The sequence below is a fragment of the Lampetra planeri genome, chromosome 12 (assembly GCF_965212315.1).
Source record: "Lampetra planeri chromosome 12, kcLamPlan1.2.h2, whole genome shotgun sequence".
NCBI classification, from domain to species: domain Eukaryota; kingdom Metazoa; phylum Chordata; class Hyperoartia; order Petromyzontiformes; family Petromyzontidae; genus Lampetra; species Lampetra planeri.
The window spans coordinates 10,062,729-10,076,712 of NC_136118.1; the positions used below are offsets into that span (position 1 = coordinate 10,062,729).

General features: G+C 49.7%; 1 protein-coding gene across 3 annotated transcripts; it reads right to left on the minus strand.

The window, feature by feature from the left end:
- Nucleotides 1–8,999: 8,999 nt before the first annotated feature.
- LOC144721655 (uncharacterized) lies at nucleotides 9,000–13,984 on the minus strand. Of its 3 annotated transcripts, none has more exons than XM_078599470.1 (5): nucleotides 13,916–13,984; nucleotides 12,504–12,638; nucleotides 11,806–11,911; nucleotides 11,133–11,288; nucleotides 9,000–10,122 (listed from the first exon to the last, which is right to left on the minus strand). In XM_078599470.1, exons 2-4 carry the CDS (start codon nucleotides 12,606–12,608, stop codon nucleotides 11,143–11,145), a joined length of 357 nt encoding a protein of 118 aa, XP_078455596.1. In that variant the 5' UTR covers nucleotides 12,609–12,638; nucleotides 13,916–13,984; the 3' UTR covers nucleotides 9,000–10,122; nucleotides 11,133–11,142. The 3 variants fall into 3 exon arrangements, with proteins under 3 accessions (XP_078455596.1, XP_078455594.1, XP_078455595.1); XM_078599468.1 differs by lacking the exon at nucleotides 13,916–13,984 and adding an exon at nucleotides 13,749–13,910; XM_078599469.1 differs by lacking the exon at nucleotides 13,916–13,984 and adding an exon at nucleotides 13,749–13,909 and having other exon boundaries at nucleotides 9,000–10,125.

The following is a 13,984-nucleotide window of genomic DNA, read 5'->3' on the forward strand; positions in this document are numbered from 1 at the left end:
ATCCGGCGTTGACTGGGGCAAAAATATAATGGTGAGGGTGTGATTGGTGAGGATGAGTAGTGAGGGTGAGTGGTGAGGGTAAGTGGTGAGGGTGAGTGGCGATTGTGAGTGGTGATTAGTGAGTGGTGAGGGTGAGTGGTGAATTGTGAGGGTGAGCGGTGAGCGTGAGTGGTTGTTGTGAGTGGTGAGGGTGAGTGGTGAGGGGTGAGAGATTGGTTAGTGGTGAGGGTGAGTGGTGAGGGTGAGTGGTAAGGTTGAGTGGTGATGTTGAGTGGTGAGGGTTAGTGGAGAGTGGTGAGGGTGAGTGGTGGTTGTGACGGTGAGTGGTGAGTGATGAGGCTGAATGGTGAGTTGAATGGTGAGAGTGAGTGGTGAGGGAGAGTGGGGAGTGGTGAGGGTGAGTCGTGAGGGTGAGTGGTGAGGCTGAATGGTGAGGGTGAATGGTGAGAGTGAGTGGTGAGGGAGAGTGGTGAGGGTGAGGGGTGAGTGGTGAGGGTGAGTGGTGACGAAGAGTGGTGAGGTTGAGTGGTGAGGGTGAGTGGTGGTTGTGACGGTGAGTGGTGAGTGGTGAGGGTGAGTCGTGAGGGTGAGTGGTGAGGCTGAATGGTGAGGGTGAATGGTGAGAGTGAGTGGTGAGGGTGAGTGGTGACGAAGAGTGGTGAGGTTGAGTGGTGAGTAGTAAGGGTGAGTGGTGAGGGTTAGTGGTGAGGGTAAGTGGTAAGGGTGAGTGGTGAAGGTTAGTGGTGAGGGTGAGTGGTCAGGGTGAGTGGTGAGGGTGAGTGGTGAGGGTGAGTGGTGAGCGGTGAGGGTGAGTGGTTGTTGTGAGGGTGAGTGGCAGTTGTGAGTGGTGATGGGTGAGTGGTGAGCGTGAGTGGTGAGGGTGAGTGGTGAGGGTGAGTGCTGAGTGGTGAGGGTGAGTGGTGAGAGAGTTGTTAGTTTTGAGGGTTAGTGGTGAGGTTGAGTGGTGAGGGTTAGTGGAGAGTGGTGAGTGGTGATTGGTCAGTGGTGATTGGTCAGGATGAATGGTGAGTAGTGAGGGTGAGGTTGAGTGGTGAGGTTGAGTGGTGAGGGTGAGTGGTGAGGGTGAGTGGTGGTTGTGACGGTGAGTGGTGAGTAGTGAGGGTGAGTGGTGAGGCTGAATGGTGAGGGTGAATGGTGAGAGTGAGTGGTGAGTGGTGAGGGAGAGTGGTGAGTGGTGATGGTGAGGGGTGAGTGGTGAGGGTGAGTGGTGAGTGGTGAGGGTGAGTGGTGACGAAGAGTGGTGAGGTTGAGTGGTGAGTAGTAAGGGTGAGTGGTGATGGTGAGGGTTAGTGGTTAGGGTGAGTGGTCAGGGTGAGTGGTGAGTGGTGAGGGTGAGTGGTGAGTGGTGAGGGTGAGTGGTGAGGGTGAGGGGTGTGTGGTGAGGGGTGAGTGGTGAGGGTGAGTGGTGAAGAAGAGTGGTGAGGTTGATTGGTGAGTAGTAAGGGTGAGTGGTGATGGTGAGGGTTAGTGGTGAGGGTGAGTGGTAAGGGTGAGTGGTGAGGGTTAGTGGTGAGTGGTGAGTGGTGATTGGACAGTGTTGATTGGTCAGGATGAATGGTGAGTAGTGAGGGTGAGGTTGAGTGGTGAGGTTGAGTGGTGAGGGTGAGTGGTGAGGGTGAATGGTGAGAGTGAGTGGTGGGTGGTGAGGGAGAGTGGTGAGGGTGAGTGGTGATGGTGAGGGGTGAGTGGTGAGGGTCAGTGGTGAGGGTGAGTGGTCAGTGGTGAGGGGTCAGGGTTAGTGGTGAGGGTGAGTGGTGATGGTCAGGGGTGAGTGGTGAGGGTGAGTGGTGACGGTGAGTGGTCAGGGAGAGTGGTGAGGGAGAGGGGTTAGGGTGAGTGTTGAGGGTGAATGGTGAGGGTGAGTGGTGAGGGTGAGTGGTGAGGTTGAGTGGTGAGTAGTAAGGGTGAGTGGTGATGGTGAGGGTTAGTGGTGAGGGTGAGTGGTGAGGGTTAGTGGTGAGGGTTAGTGGTCAGGGTGAGTGGCGAGGGTGAGTGGTGAGGGTGAGTGGTGAGCGGTGAGGGTGAGTGGTTGTGGTGAGGGTGAGTGGCAGTTGTGAGTGGTGATGGGTGAGTGGTGAGTGATGAGCGTGAGTGGTGAGGGTGAGTGGTGAGGGTGAGTGCTGTGTGGTGAGGGTGAGTGGTGAGGGTGAGTGGTGAGGGTGAGTGGTGGTTGTGACGCGGAGTGGTGGTTGTGACGGTGAGTGGTGAGTGGTGAGGGTGAGTCGTGAGGGTGAGTGGTGAGGCTGAATGGTGAGGGTGAATGGTGAGAGTGAGTGGTGAGTGGTGAGGGTGAGTGGTGAGGCTGAATGGTGAGGGTCAATGGTGAGAGTGAGTGGTGAGTGGTGATGGAGAGTGGTGAGTGGTGATGGTGAGGGGTGAGTGGTGAGGGTGAGTGGTGAGGGTGAGTGGTGACGAAGAGTGGTGAGGTTGAGTGGTGAGTAGTAAGGGTGAGTGGTGATGGTGAGGGTTAGTGGTTAGGGTGAGTGGTCAGGGTGAGTGGTGAGTGGTGAGGGTGAGTGGTGAGTGGTGAGGGTGAGTGGTGAGGGTGAGGGGTGAGTGGTGAGGGGTGAGTGGTGAGGGTGAGTGGTGACGAAGAGTGGTGAGGTTGAGTGGTGAGTAGTAAGGGTGAGTGGTGATGGTGAGGGTTAGTGGTGAGGGTGAGTGGTAAGGGTGAGTGGTGAGGGTTAGTGGTGAGTGGTGAGTGGTGATTGGACAGTGTTGATTGGTCAGGATGAATGGTGAGTAGTGAGGGTGAGGTTGAGTGGTGAGGTTGAGTGGTGAGGGTGAGTGGTGAGGGTGAATGGTGAGAGTGAGTGGTGGGTGGTGAGGGAGAGTGGTGAGGGTGAGTGGTGATGGTGAGGGGTGAGTGGTGAGGGTCAGTGGTGAGGGTGAGTGGTCAGTGGTGAGGGGTCAGGGTTAGTGGTGAGGGTGAGTGGTGATGGTCAGGGGTGAGTGGTGAGGGTGAGTGGTGATGGTGAGTGGTGAGGGAGAGTGGTGAGGGAGAGGGGTTAGGGTGAGTGTTGAGGGTGAATGGTGAGGGTGAGTGGTGAGGGTGAGTGGTGAGGTTGAGTGGTGAGTAGTAAGGGTGAGTGGTGATGGTGAGGGTTAGTGGTGAGGGTGAGTGGTGAGGGTTAGTGGTGAGGGTTAGTGGTCAGGGTGAGTGGCGAGGTTGAGTGGTGAGGGTGAGTGGTGAGGGTGAGTGGTTGTGGTGAGGGTGAGTGGCAGTTGTGAGTGGTGATGGGTGAGTGGTGAGTGATGAGCGTGAGTGGTGAGGGTGAGTGGTGAGGGTGAGTGCTGTGTGGTGAGGGTGAGTGGTGAGGGTGAGTGGTGAGGGTGAGTGGTGGTTGTGACGCGGAGTGGTGGTTGTGACGGTGAGTGGTGAGTGGTGAGGGTGAGTCGTGAGGGTGAGTGGTGAGGCTGAATGGTGAGGGTGAATGGTGAGAGTGAGTGGTGAGGGTGAGTGGTGACGAAGAGTGGTGAGGTTGAGTGGTGAGTAGTAAGGGTGAGTGGTGATGGTGAGGGTTAGTGGTGAGGGTAAGTGGTAAGGGTGAGTGGTGAAGGTTAGTGGTGAGGGTGAGTGGCAGTTGTGAGTGGTGATGGGTGAGTGGTGAGCGTGAGTGGTGAGGGTGAGTGGTGAGGGTGAGTGCTGAGTGCTAAGGGTGAGTGGTGAGGGTGAGTGGTGAGAGATTCGTTAGTTTTGAGGGTGAGTGGTGAGGTTGAGTGGTGAGGGTTAGTGGAGAGTGGTGATTGGTGATTGGTCAGTGGTGATTGGTCAGGATGAATGGTGAGTAGTGAGGGTGAGGTTGAGTGGTGAGGTTGAGTGGTGAGGTTGAGTGGTGAGGGTGAGTGGTGAGGGTGAATGGTGAGAGTGAGTGGTGAGTGGTGAGGGAGAGTGGTGAGGGTGAGTGGTGATGGTGAGGGGTGAGTGGTGAGGGTGAGTGGTGAGGGTGAGGGGTGAGTGGTGAGGGTGAGTGATGACGAAGAGTGGTGAGGTTGAGTGGTGAGTAGTAAGGGTGAGTGGTGATGGTGAGGGTTAGTGGTGAGGGTGAGTGGTGAGTGGTCAGTGGTGAGGGGTCAGGGTTAGTGGTGAGGGTGAGTGGTGATGGTGAGGGGTGAGTTGTGAGTTGTGAGGGTGAGTGATGAGTGGTGACGGTGAGTGGTGAGGGAGAGTGGTGAGGCAGAGGGGTTAGGGTGAGTGTTGAGGGTGAATGGTGAGGGTGAGGGTGAGTGGTGAGGTTAAGTGGTGAGGGTGTGTGGTGAGGGTGAGTGGGGAGGGTGATTGCTGAGGGTGTGGTGAGAGTGAGTGGTGAGGGTGAGTGGTGAGGGTGAGTGTTGATGTTGAGGGTGAGTGGTGAGGGTGTGTGGTGAATAGTAGGGGTGAGTGGTGAGAGTGAGTGGTGAGGGTAAGGGTGAGTGGTGAGTGGTCAGTGGTGAGGTTGAGTGGTGACTATGAAGGGTGAGTGGTGAGTGGGGAGGGTGAGTGGTCAGGGGTGAGGGTTAGTGGTGAGGTTGAGTGGTGTGTAGGAAGGGTGAGTGGGGAGGGTGAGTGGTCAGTGGTGAGGGGTCAGAGTTAGTGGTGAGGGTGAGTGGTGAGGGTGAGTGGTGAGGGTGAGTGGTGATGGTGAGTAGTGACGGTGAGTTGTGATGGTGAGTGGTGAGGGTGAGTGGTGATGGTGAGGGGTGAGTGGTGAGGGTGAGTGGTGACGAAGAGTGGTGACGTTGAGTGGTGAGTAGTAAGGGTGAGTGGTGAGGGTAAGTGGTGAGGGTGAGTGGTGAGGGTTTGTGGTGAGGGTGAGTGGTTAGGGTTTATGGTGATGGTGAGTGGTGAGGATGAGTGGTGAGGGTGAGTGGTGAGGGTGAGTGGTTAGGGGTGAGTGGTGGGGATGAGTGGTGAGGGTTAGTGGTGAGGGTGAGTGGTGAGGGTGAGTAGTTAGGGTTTATGGTGATGGTGAGTGGTGAGGATGAGTGGTGAGTGGTGAGGGTAAGTGGTGATGGTGAGTAGTGAGGGTGAGTGGTGAGGGTGAGTAGTGAGGGTGAGTGGTGAATGGTGAGTGGTGAGGGTAAGTCGTGATGGTGAGTAGTGAGGGTGAGTGGTGGGGATGAGTGGTGAGGGTGAGTGGTGAGGGTCAGTGGTGAAGGTGAGTAGTGAGGGTGAGTGGTGAGGGTGAGTGGTGGTTGTGACGGTGAGTGGTGAGGGTGAGTGGTGAGGGTGAGTGGTGAGGGGTGAGTGGTGAGGGTGAGTGGTGAGGGTGAGGGGTGAGTGGTGAGGGGCTGAGTGGTGAGGGTGAGTGGTGACGAAGAGTGGTAAGGTTGAGTGGTGAGTAGTAAGGGTGAGTGGTGATGGTGAGGGTTAGTGGTGAGGGTGAGTGGTAAGGGTGAGGGTTAGTGGTGAGGGTGAGTGGTCAGGGTGAGTGGTGAGGGTGAGTGGTGAGGGTGAGTGGTGAGCGTTGAGGGTGAGTGGTTGTTGTGAGGGTGAGTGGCAGTTGTGAGTGGTGATGGGTGAGTGGTGAGTGGTGAGCGTGAGGGTGAGTGGTGAGGGTGAGTGCTGAGGGTGCGTGCTGAGTGGTGAGGGTGAGTGGTGAGAGATTCATTAGTTTTGAGGGTGAGTGGTGAGGTTGAGTGGTGAGGGTTAGTGGAGAGTGGTGAGTGGTGATTGGTCAGTGGTGATTGGTCAGGATGAATGGTGAGTAGTGAGGGTGAGGTTGAGTGATGAGGTTGAGTGGTGAGGGTGAGTGGTGAGGGTGAGTGGTGGTTGTGACGGTGAGTGGTGAGTGGTGAGGGTGAGTGGTGAGGCTGAATGGTGAGGGTGAATGGTGAGAGTGAGTGGTGAGGGAGAGTGATGAGTGGTGATTGGTCAGTAGTGATTGGTCAGGATGAATGGTGAGTAGTGAGGGTGAGGTTGAGTGGTGAGGTTGAGTGGTGAGGGTGAGTGGTGAGGGTGAGTGGTGAGGGTGAATGGTGAGAGTGAGTGGTGAGTGGTGAGGGAGAGTGGTGAGGGTGAGTGGTGATGGTGAGGGGTGAGTGGTGAGGGTGAGTGGTGAGGGTGAGGGGTGAGGGGTGAGTGGTGAGGGTGAGTGGTGAGTGGTCAGTGGTTAGGGGTCAGGGTTAGTGGTGAGGGTGAGTGGTGAGGGGTGAGTGGTGAGTTGTGAGGGTGAGTGGTGAGTGGTGACGGTGAGTGGTGAGGGAGAGTGGTGAGGGAGAGGGGTTAGGGTGAGTGTTGAGGGTGAATGGTGAGGGTGAGTGGTGAGGGTGAGTGGGGAGGGTGAGTGCTGAGAGTGTGGTGAGAGTGAGTGGTGAGGGTGAGTGGTGAGGCTGAGTGTTGATGTTGAGGGTGAGTGGTGAGGGTGTGTGTTGAATAGTTGGGGTGATTGGTGAGAGTGAGTGGTGAGGGTAAGGGTGAGTGGTCAGTGGTGAGGTTGAGTGGTGACTATGAAGGGTGAGTTGTGTGTGGGGAGGGTGAGTGGTCAGGGATGAGGGTTAGTGGTGAGGTTGAGTGGTGAGTAGGAAGGGTGAGTGGGGAGGGTGAGTGGTCAGTGGTGAGGGGTCAGAGTTAGTGGTGAGGGTGAGTGGTGAGGGTGAGTGGTGAGGGTGAGTGTTGATGGTGAGTAGTGACGGTGAGTTGTGATGGTGAGTGGTTAGGGTGAGTGGTGATGGTGAGGGGTGAGTGGTGAGGGTGAGTGGTGACGAAGAGTGGTGACGTTGAGTGGTGAGTAGTAAGGGTGAGTGGTGAGGGTAAGTGGTGAAGGTGAGTGGTGAGGGTTAGTGGTGAGGGTGAGTGGTTAGGGTTTATGGTGATGGTGAGTGGTGAGGATGAGTGGTGAGGGTGAGTGGTTAGGGGTGAGTGGTGGGGATGAGTGGTGAGGGTTAGTGGAGAGGGTGAGTGGTGAGGGCGAGTAGTTAGGGTTTATGGTGATGGTGAGGATGAGTGGTGAGTGGTGAGGGTAAGTGGTGATGGTGAGTAGTGAGGGTGAGTGGTGAGGGTGAGTGGTGAGGGTGAATGGTGAATGGTTAGTGGTGAGGGTAAGTCGTGATGGTGAGTAGTGAGGGTGAGTGGTTAGGGGTGAGTGGTGGGGATGAGTGGTGAGGGTGAGTGGTGAGGGTCAGTGGTGAAGGTGAGTGGTGAGGGTGATTAGTGAGTAGTGAGGGTGAGTGGAGAGGGAGAGAGTGAGTGGTGAGCGTGAGTGGTGGTGGTGAGGGTGAGTGATAAGCGTGAGTGGTGAGGGAGAGGGTGAGTGGTCAGGGTGAATGGTGAGAGTGAGTGGTGAGTGGTGAGGCTGAATGGTCATTGTGAATGGTGAGAGTGATTGGTGAGGGTTAGTGGTGATTGGTGAGTGGTGAGGGTGAGTGGTGAGGGTGAGTGGTGAGGGTGAGGGAGATTGGTGAGGGAGTTTGGTGAGTGGTGAGTTGTGACGGTGAATGGTGAGGGTGAGTAGTGAGTGGGAGTGGTGAGGATGAGTGGTGAGGGTGAGTTGTGAGTGGTGAGTGGTGAAAGGTATTGTCAAAGCCCACCGGACTTTGACAATACCTCAATTTAGTCCTGTTTTACTGCTTCAGCTAAATGCATGCATTCCACACGCATCGTCCAAATTCCTGTACCAGACTTATATTTTGAGAGAGAAGAGCCTGCTCAACCCAGATCTACGTCTTATTGCGCAACTTTTAACATTCCATGTTCACCAAACATCAATCATGATCCAATGATATATTTTAGTAACGGCAAGATTGTTCAGCGTTCTATTCAATGAATTCTCTGCATATTTATTAGTTTTGTCTTTCAGAATTCATCGAAACTCACCTCATATCAAAACATCGACATTTGAGAAGTTTATTTGGATCACTTCTAGTCATTCGATTATCCAAAAATAACGAGGTAATATCGCTCATTGTCAAACAATTATCTGCCTTAACTAATGATTCGGAATTTTAGATTTCTTCTCCACCTGTCTAGACCAAGAGCAACGAAATCAAAGTTCATCAAAGTTAAATTTCTCTTACATTCAAGTAAGTTCAATTCACAGTCCATCCTAAACTGCTACTATAATAAAAATCCATAGTTGCTAACGTGATTCTAATATCATTAAATCTTCATTCTTATCATTTTAGACATCAGTAAGAGAAAGAGTGAGACTTTGACGCAACGGAAACGCCGAATTGCCAAAGAGAAAATAAAGCGTCAATTCAAGAAGCAAAATGAATTGCCATCTGATCGTGATTTACGAATCACAAAGCGACAATAAACCGATGCAAAACGAAAAAGTGGAGAATCACCATCGTCCCGAGAACAACGACTCACGAAGCGACGTCACACCGCTGCGAAACGGCTACGTGAAGTATCGTTATCATCTCGTGAATCACGATTCGTTCAACAAAGTCGTGCAGATGAAGAAAGACGACGCACCGAATCTCCATCGCCATGTGAATCACGACTCGATCAACAAAGTCGTGCTGATGAAGAAAGACGAAATATCTACGCAACAGCGGAAGCTTTTGATTCACAAGTTTGTGTTTACGCCGACAGCATCTGCGAAGTATGTCACAAGCGATGTTATAAAAATCAAGTCGCCAACTGCAGCTTTGATGACAACTGTCATCAAGGCGCACGTGGAAGCGTAACGCATTGTAGTGTAGTGGGTAGTGCGCTGCGCTAAGAACCCGGCGACCCGAGCTCGATTCCCGCTCACGGTCACCACCGGTGACGATTATTTAAACCGCTCCTGGACCCTCCCCTAGGTCGACTTAGCCTCAAACGAGGAACTGCTGTGGTGTGTGAACATCGCCACTGGGGAGACAAAGGCGGCCGGGCGTGGTGGATCCAAGTCCTGGGCGAAGCCGGGTAGTACAGCTAGTTACTTTAATGCGAGCTAAGCTAATTGGATGTTTGGGAGGCATGGCATGTATCTGTTCTGGCAAATTGCTTTGCCGTTTCTTACCTTTTGGTAGCAAACTTTTAACATTCAAGAACACAAAAACACAGCAGGTGCCTTTGATTATTGTTTTATTGTTGAAGCATCATTTAATAAAATAAGCACACGAAGTCTGATATGCTTTGTCCACGTTTTACACCACTGATCGAGTAATTTCACATGCTTGTTTAAATGGTGTACAAGCGCTTTGTTGTAATTTCATCTCCCGCATATTAATCAGAATCGCTGTCATTTTTAAAAATCAAAACTGCAGTTAATGTTATAAGTCTTAGAAAAAAAAACTGGTTATTTGTTGGAAAAACACCCAATGCACAGTGGATGTTTTGGTATTAGCTTGTGAAATCATGTGCATGTTTAGCTTATGTATGTGTGTGATCTTGTGAAGAGCTGTTGGTAAATATACTGCAATTGCTGTTCATGACTCCAAGGAACCAATAAGCTGCAGCAGTGAGTCAAGTTGGGTGTGACAAGCACGTGTTCAATTAGATCATCAGAAATCTGAGTTAATCAATTTAATCAGGATCGAATCCACCAGATGGACCTGTGAATCTCCCTCGGAGAACCTGGTCTGGTTGGACAACATTGATAAATGATTATAAAAAAAACATCAGCCGTGCAGCTTTAGTAATCAATTGATCATAATTGATCCAATCACATTTCACCTGAAACATTCCTCTTTAGACTTGGGTCACAAAGTTGTTTGGTGGAAATTTAAAAAATGTTGTTCCTAAAAAAGTGATAAGATCATTCCAAAAATGTGCTGAGGCATGAAATCATGAAAAATAGTTCAGCAGTAAGCTTCAAGACACATCACCTTTCAAGAGACGGGAACTCCATCTGTTTTGTATAAGTGGTAAATATGACGACTCTACCACTATTTTACTGGAATATTATGAGATTCTGGCAGACTGTGGATCAAAAAAATGTCCCAGCTTGCAAGGCATGGTGTGCAGTGTGCCGTGTACAATGGCAAGAACATACACAGCAGAAAACTTGATCAGGCAGTGTACCTAATGTAACGTGTAATCTGTTGCATCATGTATAATCAAGAAAGTACGCATGCAATGCCTTGTTGTTGCAAGCACAGAGACCTGGCGATGTAAGCAGGGTGCTATCGATCAGACAGCAGCAAGCATCACTGACAGCAGCAGGCATCACTGACAGAAGTGCCCATCACCTACTGGGACAAAAAAACAAGCTTTCAGTAATAGCAAGAGACCCTTCATAAGGGCTCAGACTTTTGATGCAAGTGCTATAATGGAGGACATATTAACATTAGCACAGCACAGTAGTGGAGCCGGTTGTTTTTGTTGTATTGCGCCAGAATAATACTCTCCCAAACATTTCTCCACCGTTTGACGATACATCACGGCACAGTTCACCCTTTGTGTCAGGTTACGTTTGTTGAGACATCGTGTGTGAGGCGTCATGTTTCTCAATCTGCCCAACTTACGTTGTGTTTCGTAAAAAAAACATCTAAAATGTGTGGTTAACTCACACCCAACACTTGTTTTTATTATTAATTTTACTGAAAATAATTGTTTATTTTACGTTTACGTGTCTAAAGCTTTGGGTGGCAGGTATTAACCAAAAATAAATATACTTGGTTTGACTTGTCTATGGTTTGTACTGTTTGTGGTCATGTGGGTAAATAAAATAAAAAAAATTCCCGCAAGCACGGTTAACTCGCAATGCTCAGAATCCACGCGTGGATAAATGAACATTAATTGTATATATTATTTTACGTGCTATATTTCCCTATTTTAATCACATTCAAGTATTCCTCTGTTATGTTAAGACAATACTATCGTGTAATCTTTGAGTGGAGTGGTGAGTGAGTGGTTAAGACACAATGAACCCAGCGACCTAAGTTTGCTTGCTGGTCATAGCTAACTTCTAACTTCAGTGGTGAATTATATCTGGGGATCCCCATTCACCAACGTACATTTATCATCAAGGTGAATGTCGTAAAACAACTCCCATGCCAACTAACGCTGCATGGGAGAGGCCTTGATAGAGTGTGGATTGATAGATTTCAAATATTGTCGATTTAATATTACTGCAGGTGTTGACTTTAGCATTTGGTATGTGGCTGAGAGGGCCTAAAACATTTCAACGTAAACAATACTTCATTGGCAGTGGGCGCATGACCTTGGTATGAGATAGTGTGCGGGTGTCAGTACTCACGAAAGTCGCTCTACAGCACCTCCGCAAGGATGGGCACGGCCGAGCTCACGCACTGCCCCTTGGTGTCGTCAATCACTCCGTGGCACTCGCTCCCCGCGGGGCAGCCGCTGTCGTCCACGCAGCCGCCCTGCTGCTCACGGTTCAACATCGTGGCCACTTGGCGGAGGGTACGGTGGGGTGGGGTGGGTTGGAGGGGAGTCCACTGTTATTAGATTTTTTTTATTGCATGACAAAAATAATGTTTTATTGCTTACAGCCTTGAGGGCATCCACACGCAATGCCTGGCATGGGAGTAAGTTGAGTATAGCTCAGCACAATGGTCAGTGCCGATTGATGAAGGCAGGTGGGATAGTAGAGTACAACAAAAGATTTTGCTGAATCGTCTTCCAAAAACATAGCTTCCCAGCAGCCTATGACGCGTATTGTATACATTGGTGGTGCCCGCCCAATCATTATCCAGGCTCAAAATTTCTTCGCTACTCAAGATTTGACAGGGACATGATTTGAACGTAAACTCTCACGGCATTTAAAAATGTAAAGACCTGTGACAGGGCCTGATCAGTGGATTTAAGAAGTATATTTGACACGGCTTGAGAAATAGATTTTGAAAAACCATGTGCTTGTGCAGGTGTGTGAACACTGCAAAGATACAACACATCCGCAAAGTACGTACCTGGGAAGCTTAATTCAGCATGGGGAAGGCAAAGGTTGACCCCTCCATACATGGCGCAGGTTGTCCCTTTGCCACAGCATGACTTCCCATCTCCACAGCATGAACCCTGGGCACACAAATATCACATAACCTTCTCCACACAAATGCACTTGCATCAAGTTTGTTGCTGCTGCTGTGTCTACACACAACGGATCTCAATTGTAAAATAGCCGTAAAAATTGGCTACACGGGACCATCCGTGTAACAAATCCAATAAACTCAAACTTTTTTGCTGGCGCCATGGTCCAAAGTTGGCAATATAAAAAAATATAATACATTACTTAACTGAATAACATCGCACAGCAATATTGCAGACTATGCTCCTCTGTAAAATATAGCTCGGTTATAGTTTCGTGTGATAATAACGGCGTGAATACCAAATGTACTATGATTTTATGTATATATATAACTTTACCCATGCAAATAATTTGTAATCAAGAAATACGCCACGACCCGCGGCTCTTTAAAAGACTGCTTCGTGACCGGCATTCACCGCGTGCATTGCGGCTCTTGAAATATATTTCACTAAATTTTTTTACTTTACCGAATTAGAAAAAAAAAATGCTCTTCTTCTTATTTTTTTTGCCGACTCCTGCCGTAGATGAAAACCTAATTTTTTCCAGGAGAGATCACCCCTATCACGCAGCTGTTCCACGCACCTCAGACAAGGGGCAGCAGCGAGATTCTCCATTGGCCGAGCACACGGAGCCCGAGCAGGAGCGGGCGTGTGCGTTGAAGGGAGACACGGCTTGGGCCGGCCCCATGCTCAACTGCACGACCCCGTCGTTTTCACCCTGCAAGCCCAATCAACAGCGCCAATTCAGCACAATCGGACATACTTCAATACTTGCGTGGATCTTCACCGTGCTCTTTCTGTGCTCTGACTTGTTTGAAGCAGGGTCACTTCTGTCCAGATATCTTGTGACCCTCCCCCCCCCTCCCCAATTAATTGACCTCTTACATTGTTTTAAATAAACCTTACTTTTAAAACAAGAAGTTTTAGATAATTAAATGGGGGACAGAAGGTATCTGGAGCAGCCTGTACAATGCCAATGTGTGTCATGCACTCCTCTCCACCAGACACAGCCGAATAAACACATTGACATTTCAACTCATGCAGGAGTTGAACTCTGGAAATCGCATGATTATTATGGATGTATTTACAAGCGAAGCGTCGAACCTATTTGTTAAATGTTCTGAATCGAGCTGAAGCCCTGAGAACTTCATGTATTTATCTAGCGGGTGGAGGACAGTATGCGACACAATGGCATTGTACTCAAGTGATTTGACCCAAAAAAGAAATTATGAGTCATAACATTCGTCGTGAAAACCTATCCCTTAAATTATAATTGCAATTATTCACGACTGTTATTCATTATTTTACCTCGGCTTAATACAGATTCCGATTGCAGTGGATTTCACGTGGTTATGAATTCAGGTTTAAATCAACAACAAACGAAATATGTATGTTTTGCATGCATCAAAATATAATGTGAATATGCGAATCTACATTAAGGTTAAATCAAATACGGAGTCTAAGAGCTTGCCTTCTGAGGTTCGGTCTAACTGAGCATCTTCTATAAAGGCAGGCCTTAGCCTCCATCTCTTTGTATAGATAAATAAACGGAGGAGTCAATTCAGTCAATGCAATTCAATCAATAAGGACGTAAAATAAATGTTTATGTTCAAATACATTCCTAAATTTCCCATTCCACTATCCCAAGTTAAATAATTTACTCAAATTACCCACTCGTACCGAGAGATATAAAGTCATTTACAGCTACAAATTATAATTTTCGAATTAATTTAGAATTATTTTCGAGGACAAAGTTGAACATTTACGTTTGCTACAGAGCCACCATAACGTGTGCTACTGCGGTCGGCACGTGAAAGAAGCATCTTGCCTTGTCTGCAAAACAGCAGTAAACGTTCAAGCCTCGAACGCAACACCTCTTTCTGCCACAGGGACAAGCAGACGCGAGCCCGACCACCACCAGCAGCAACAAGAGTACGCGAGGAAAAGCCATGACGATTGCTTCTTCGTTGAGTCCAGGTGAGGATGCGAGCTCACCTCGGCATGCAGGTCCCCCTCCTTATAAAGCCCCACACGACATGAGCCAACTAATCGGCACCTCTAATC

Bases quoted from the DNA above. Each gene is read 5' to 3' on its own strand.
- LOC144721655 (XM_078599468.1), bottom strand. From the start codon at position 13,871: ATGGCTTTTCCTCGCGTACTCTTGTTGCTGCTGGTGGTGGTCGGGCTC. The intron at 12,639-13,748 runs GCAAGATGCTTC...TTGGGCTTGCAG, and splicing joins ACTGCTGTTTTGCAGACAAG to GGTGAAAACGACGGGGTCGT. The intron at 11,289-11,805 runs GTACGTACTTTG...CCCTCCGCCAAG, and splicing joins TGCTGAATTAAGCTTCCCAG to TGGCCACGATGTTGAACCGT.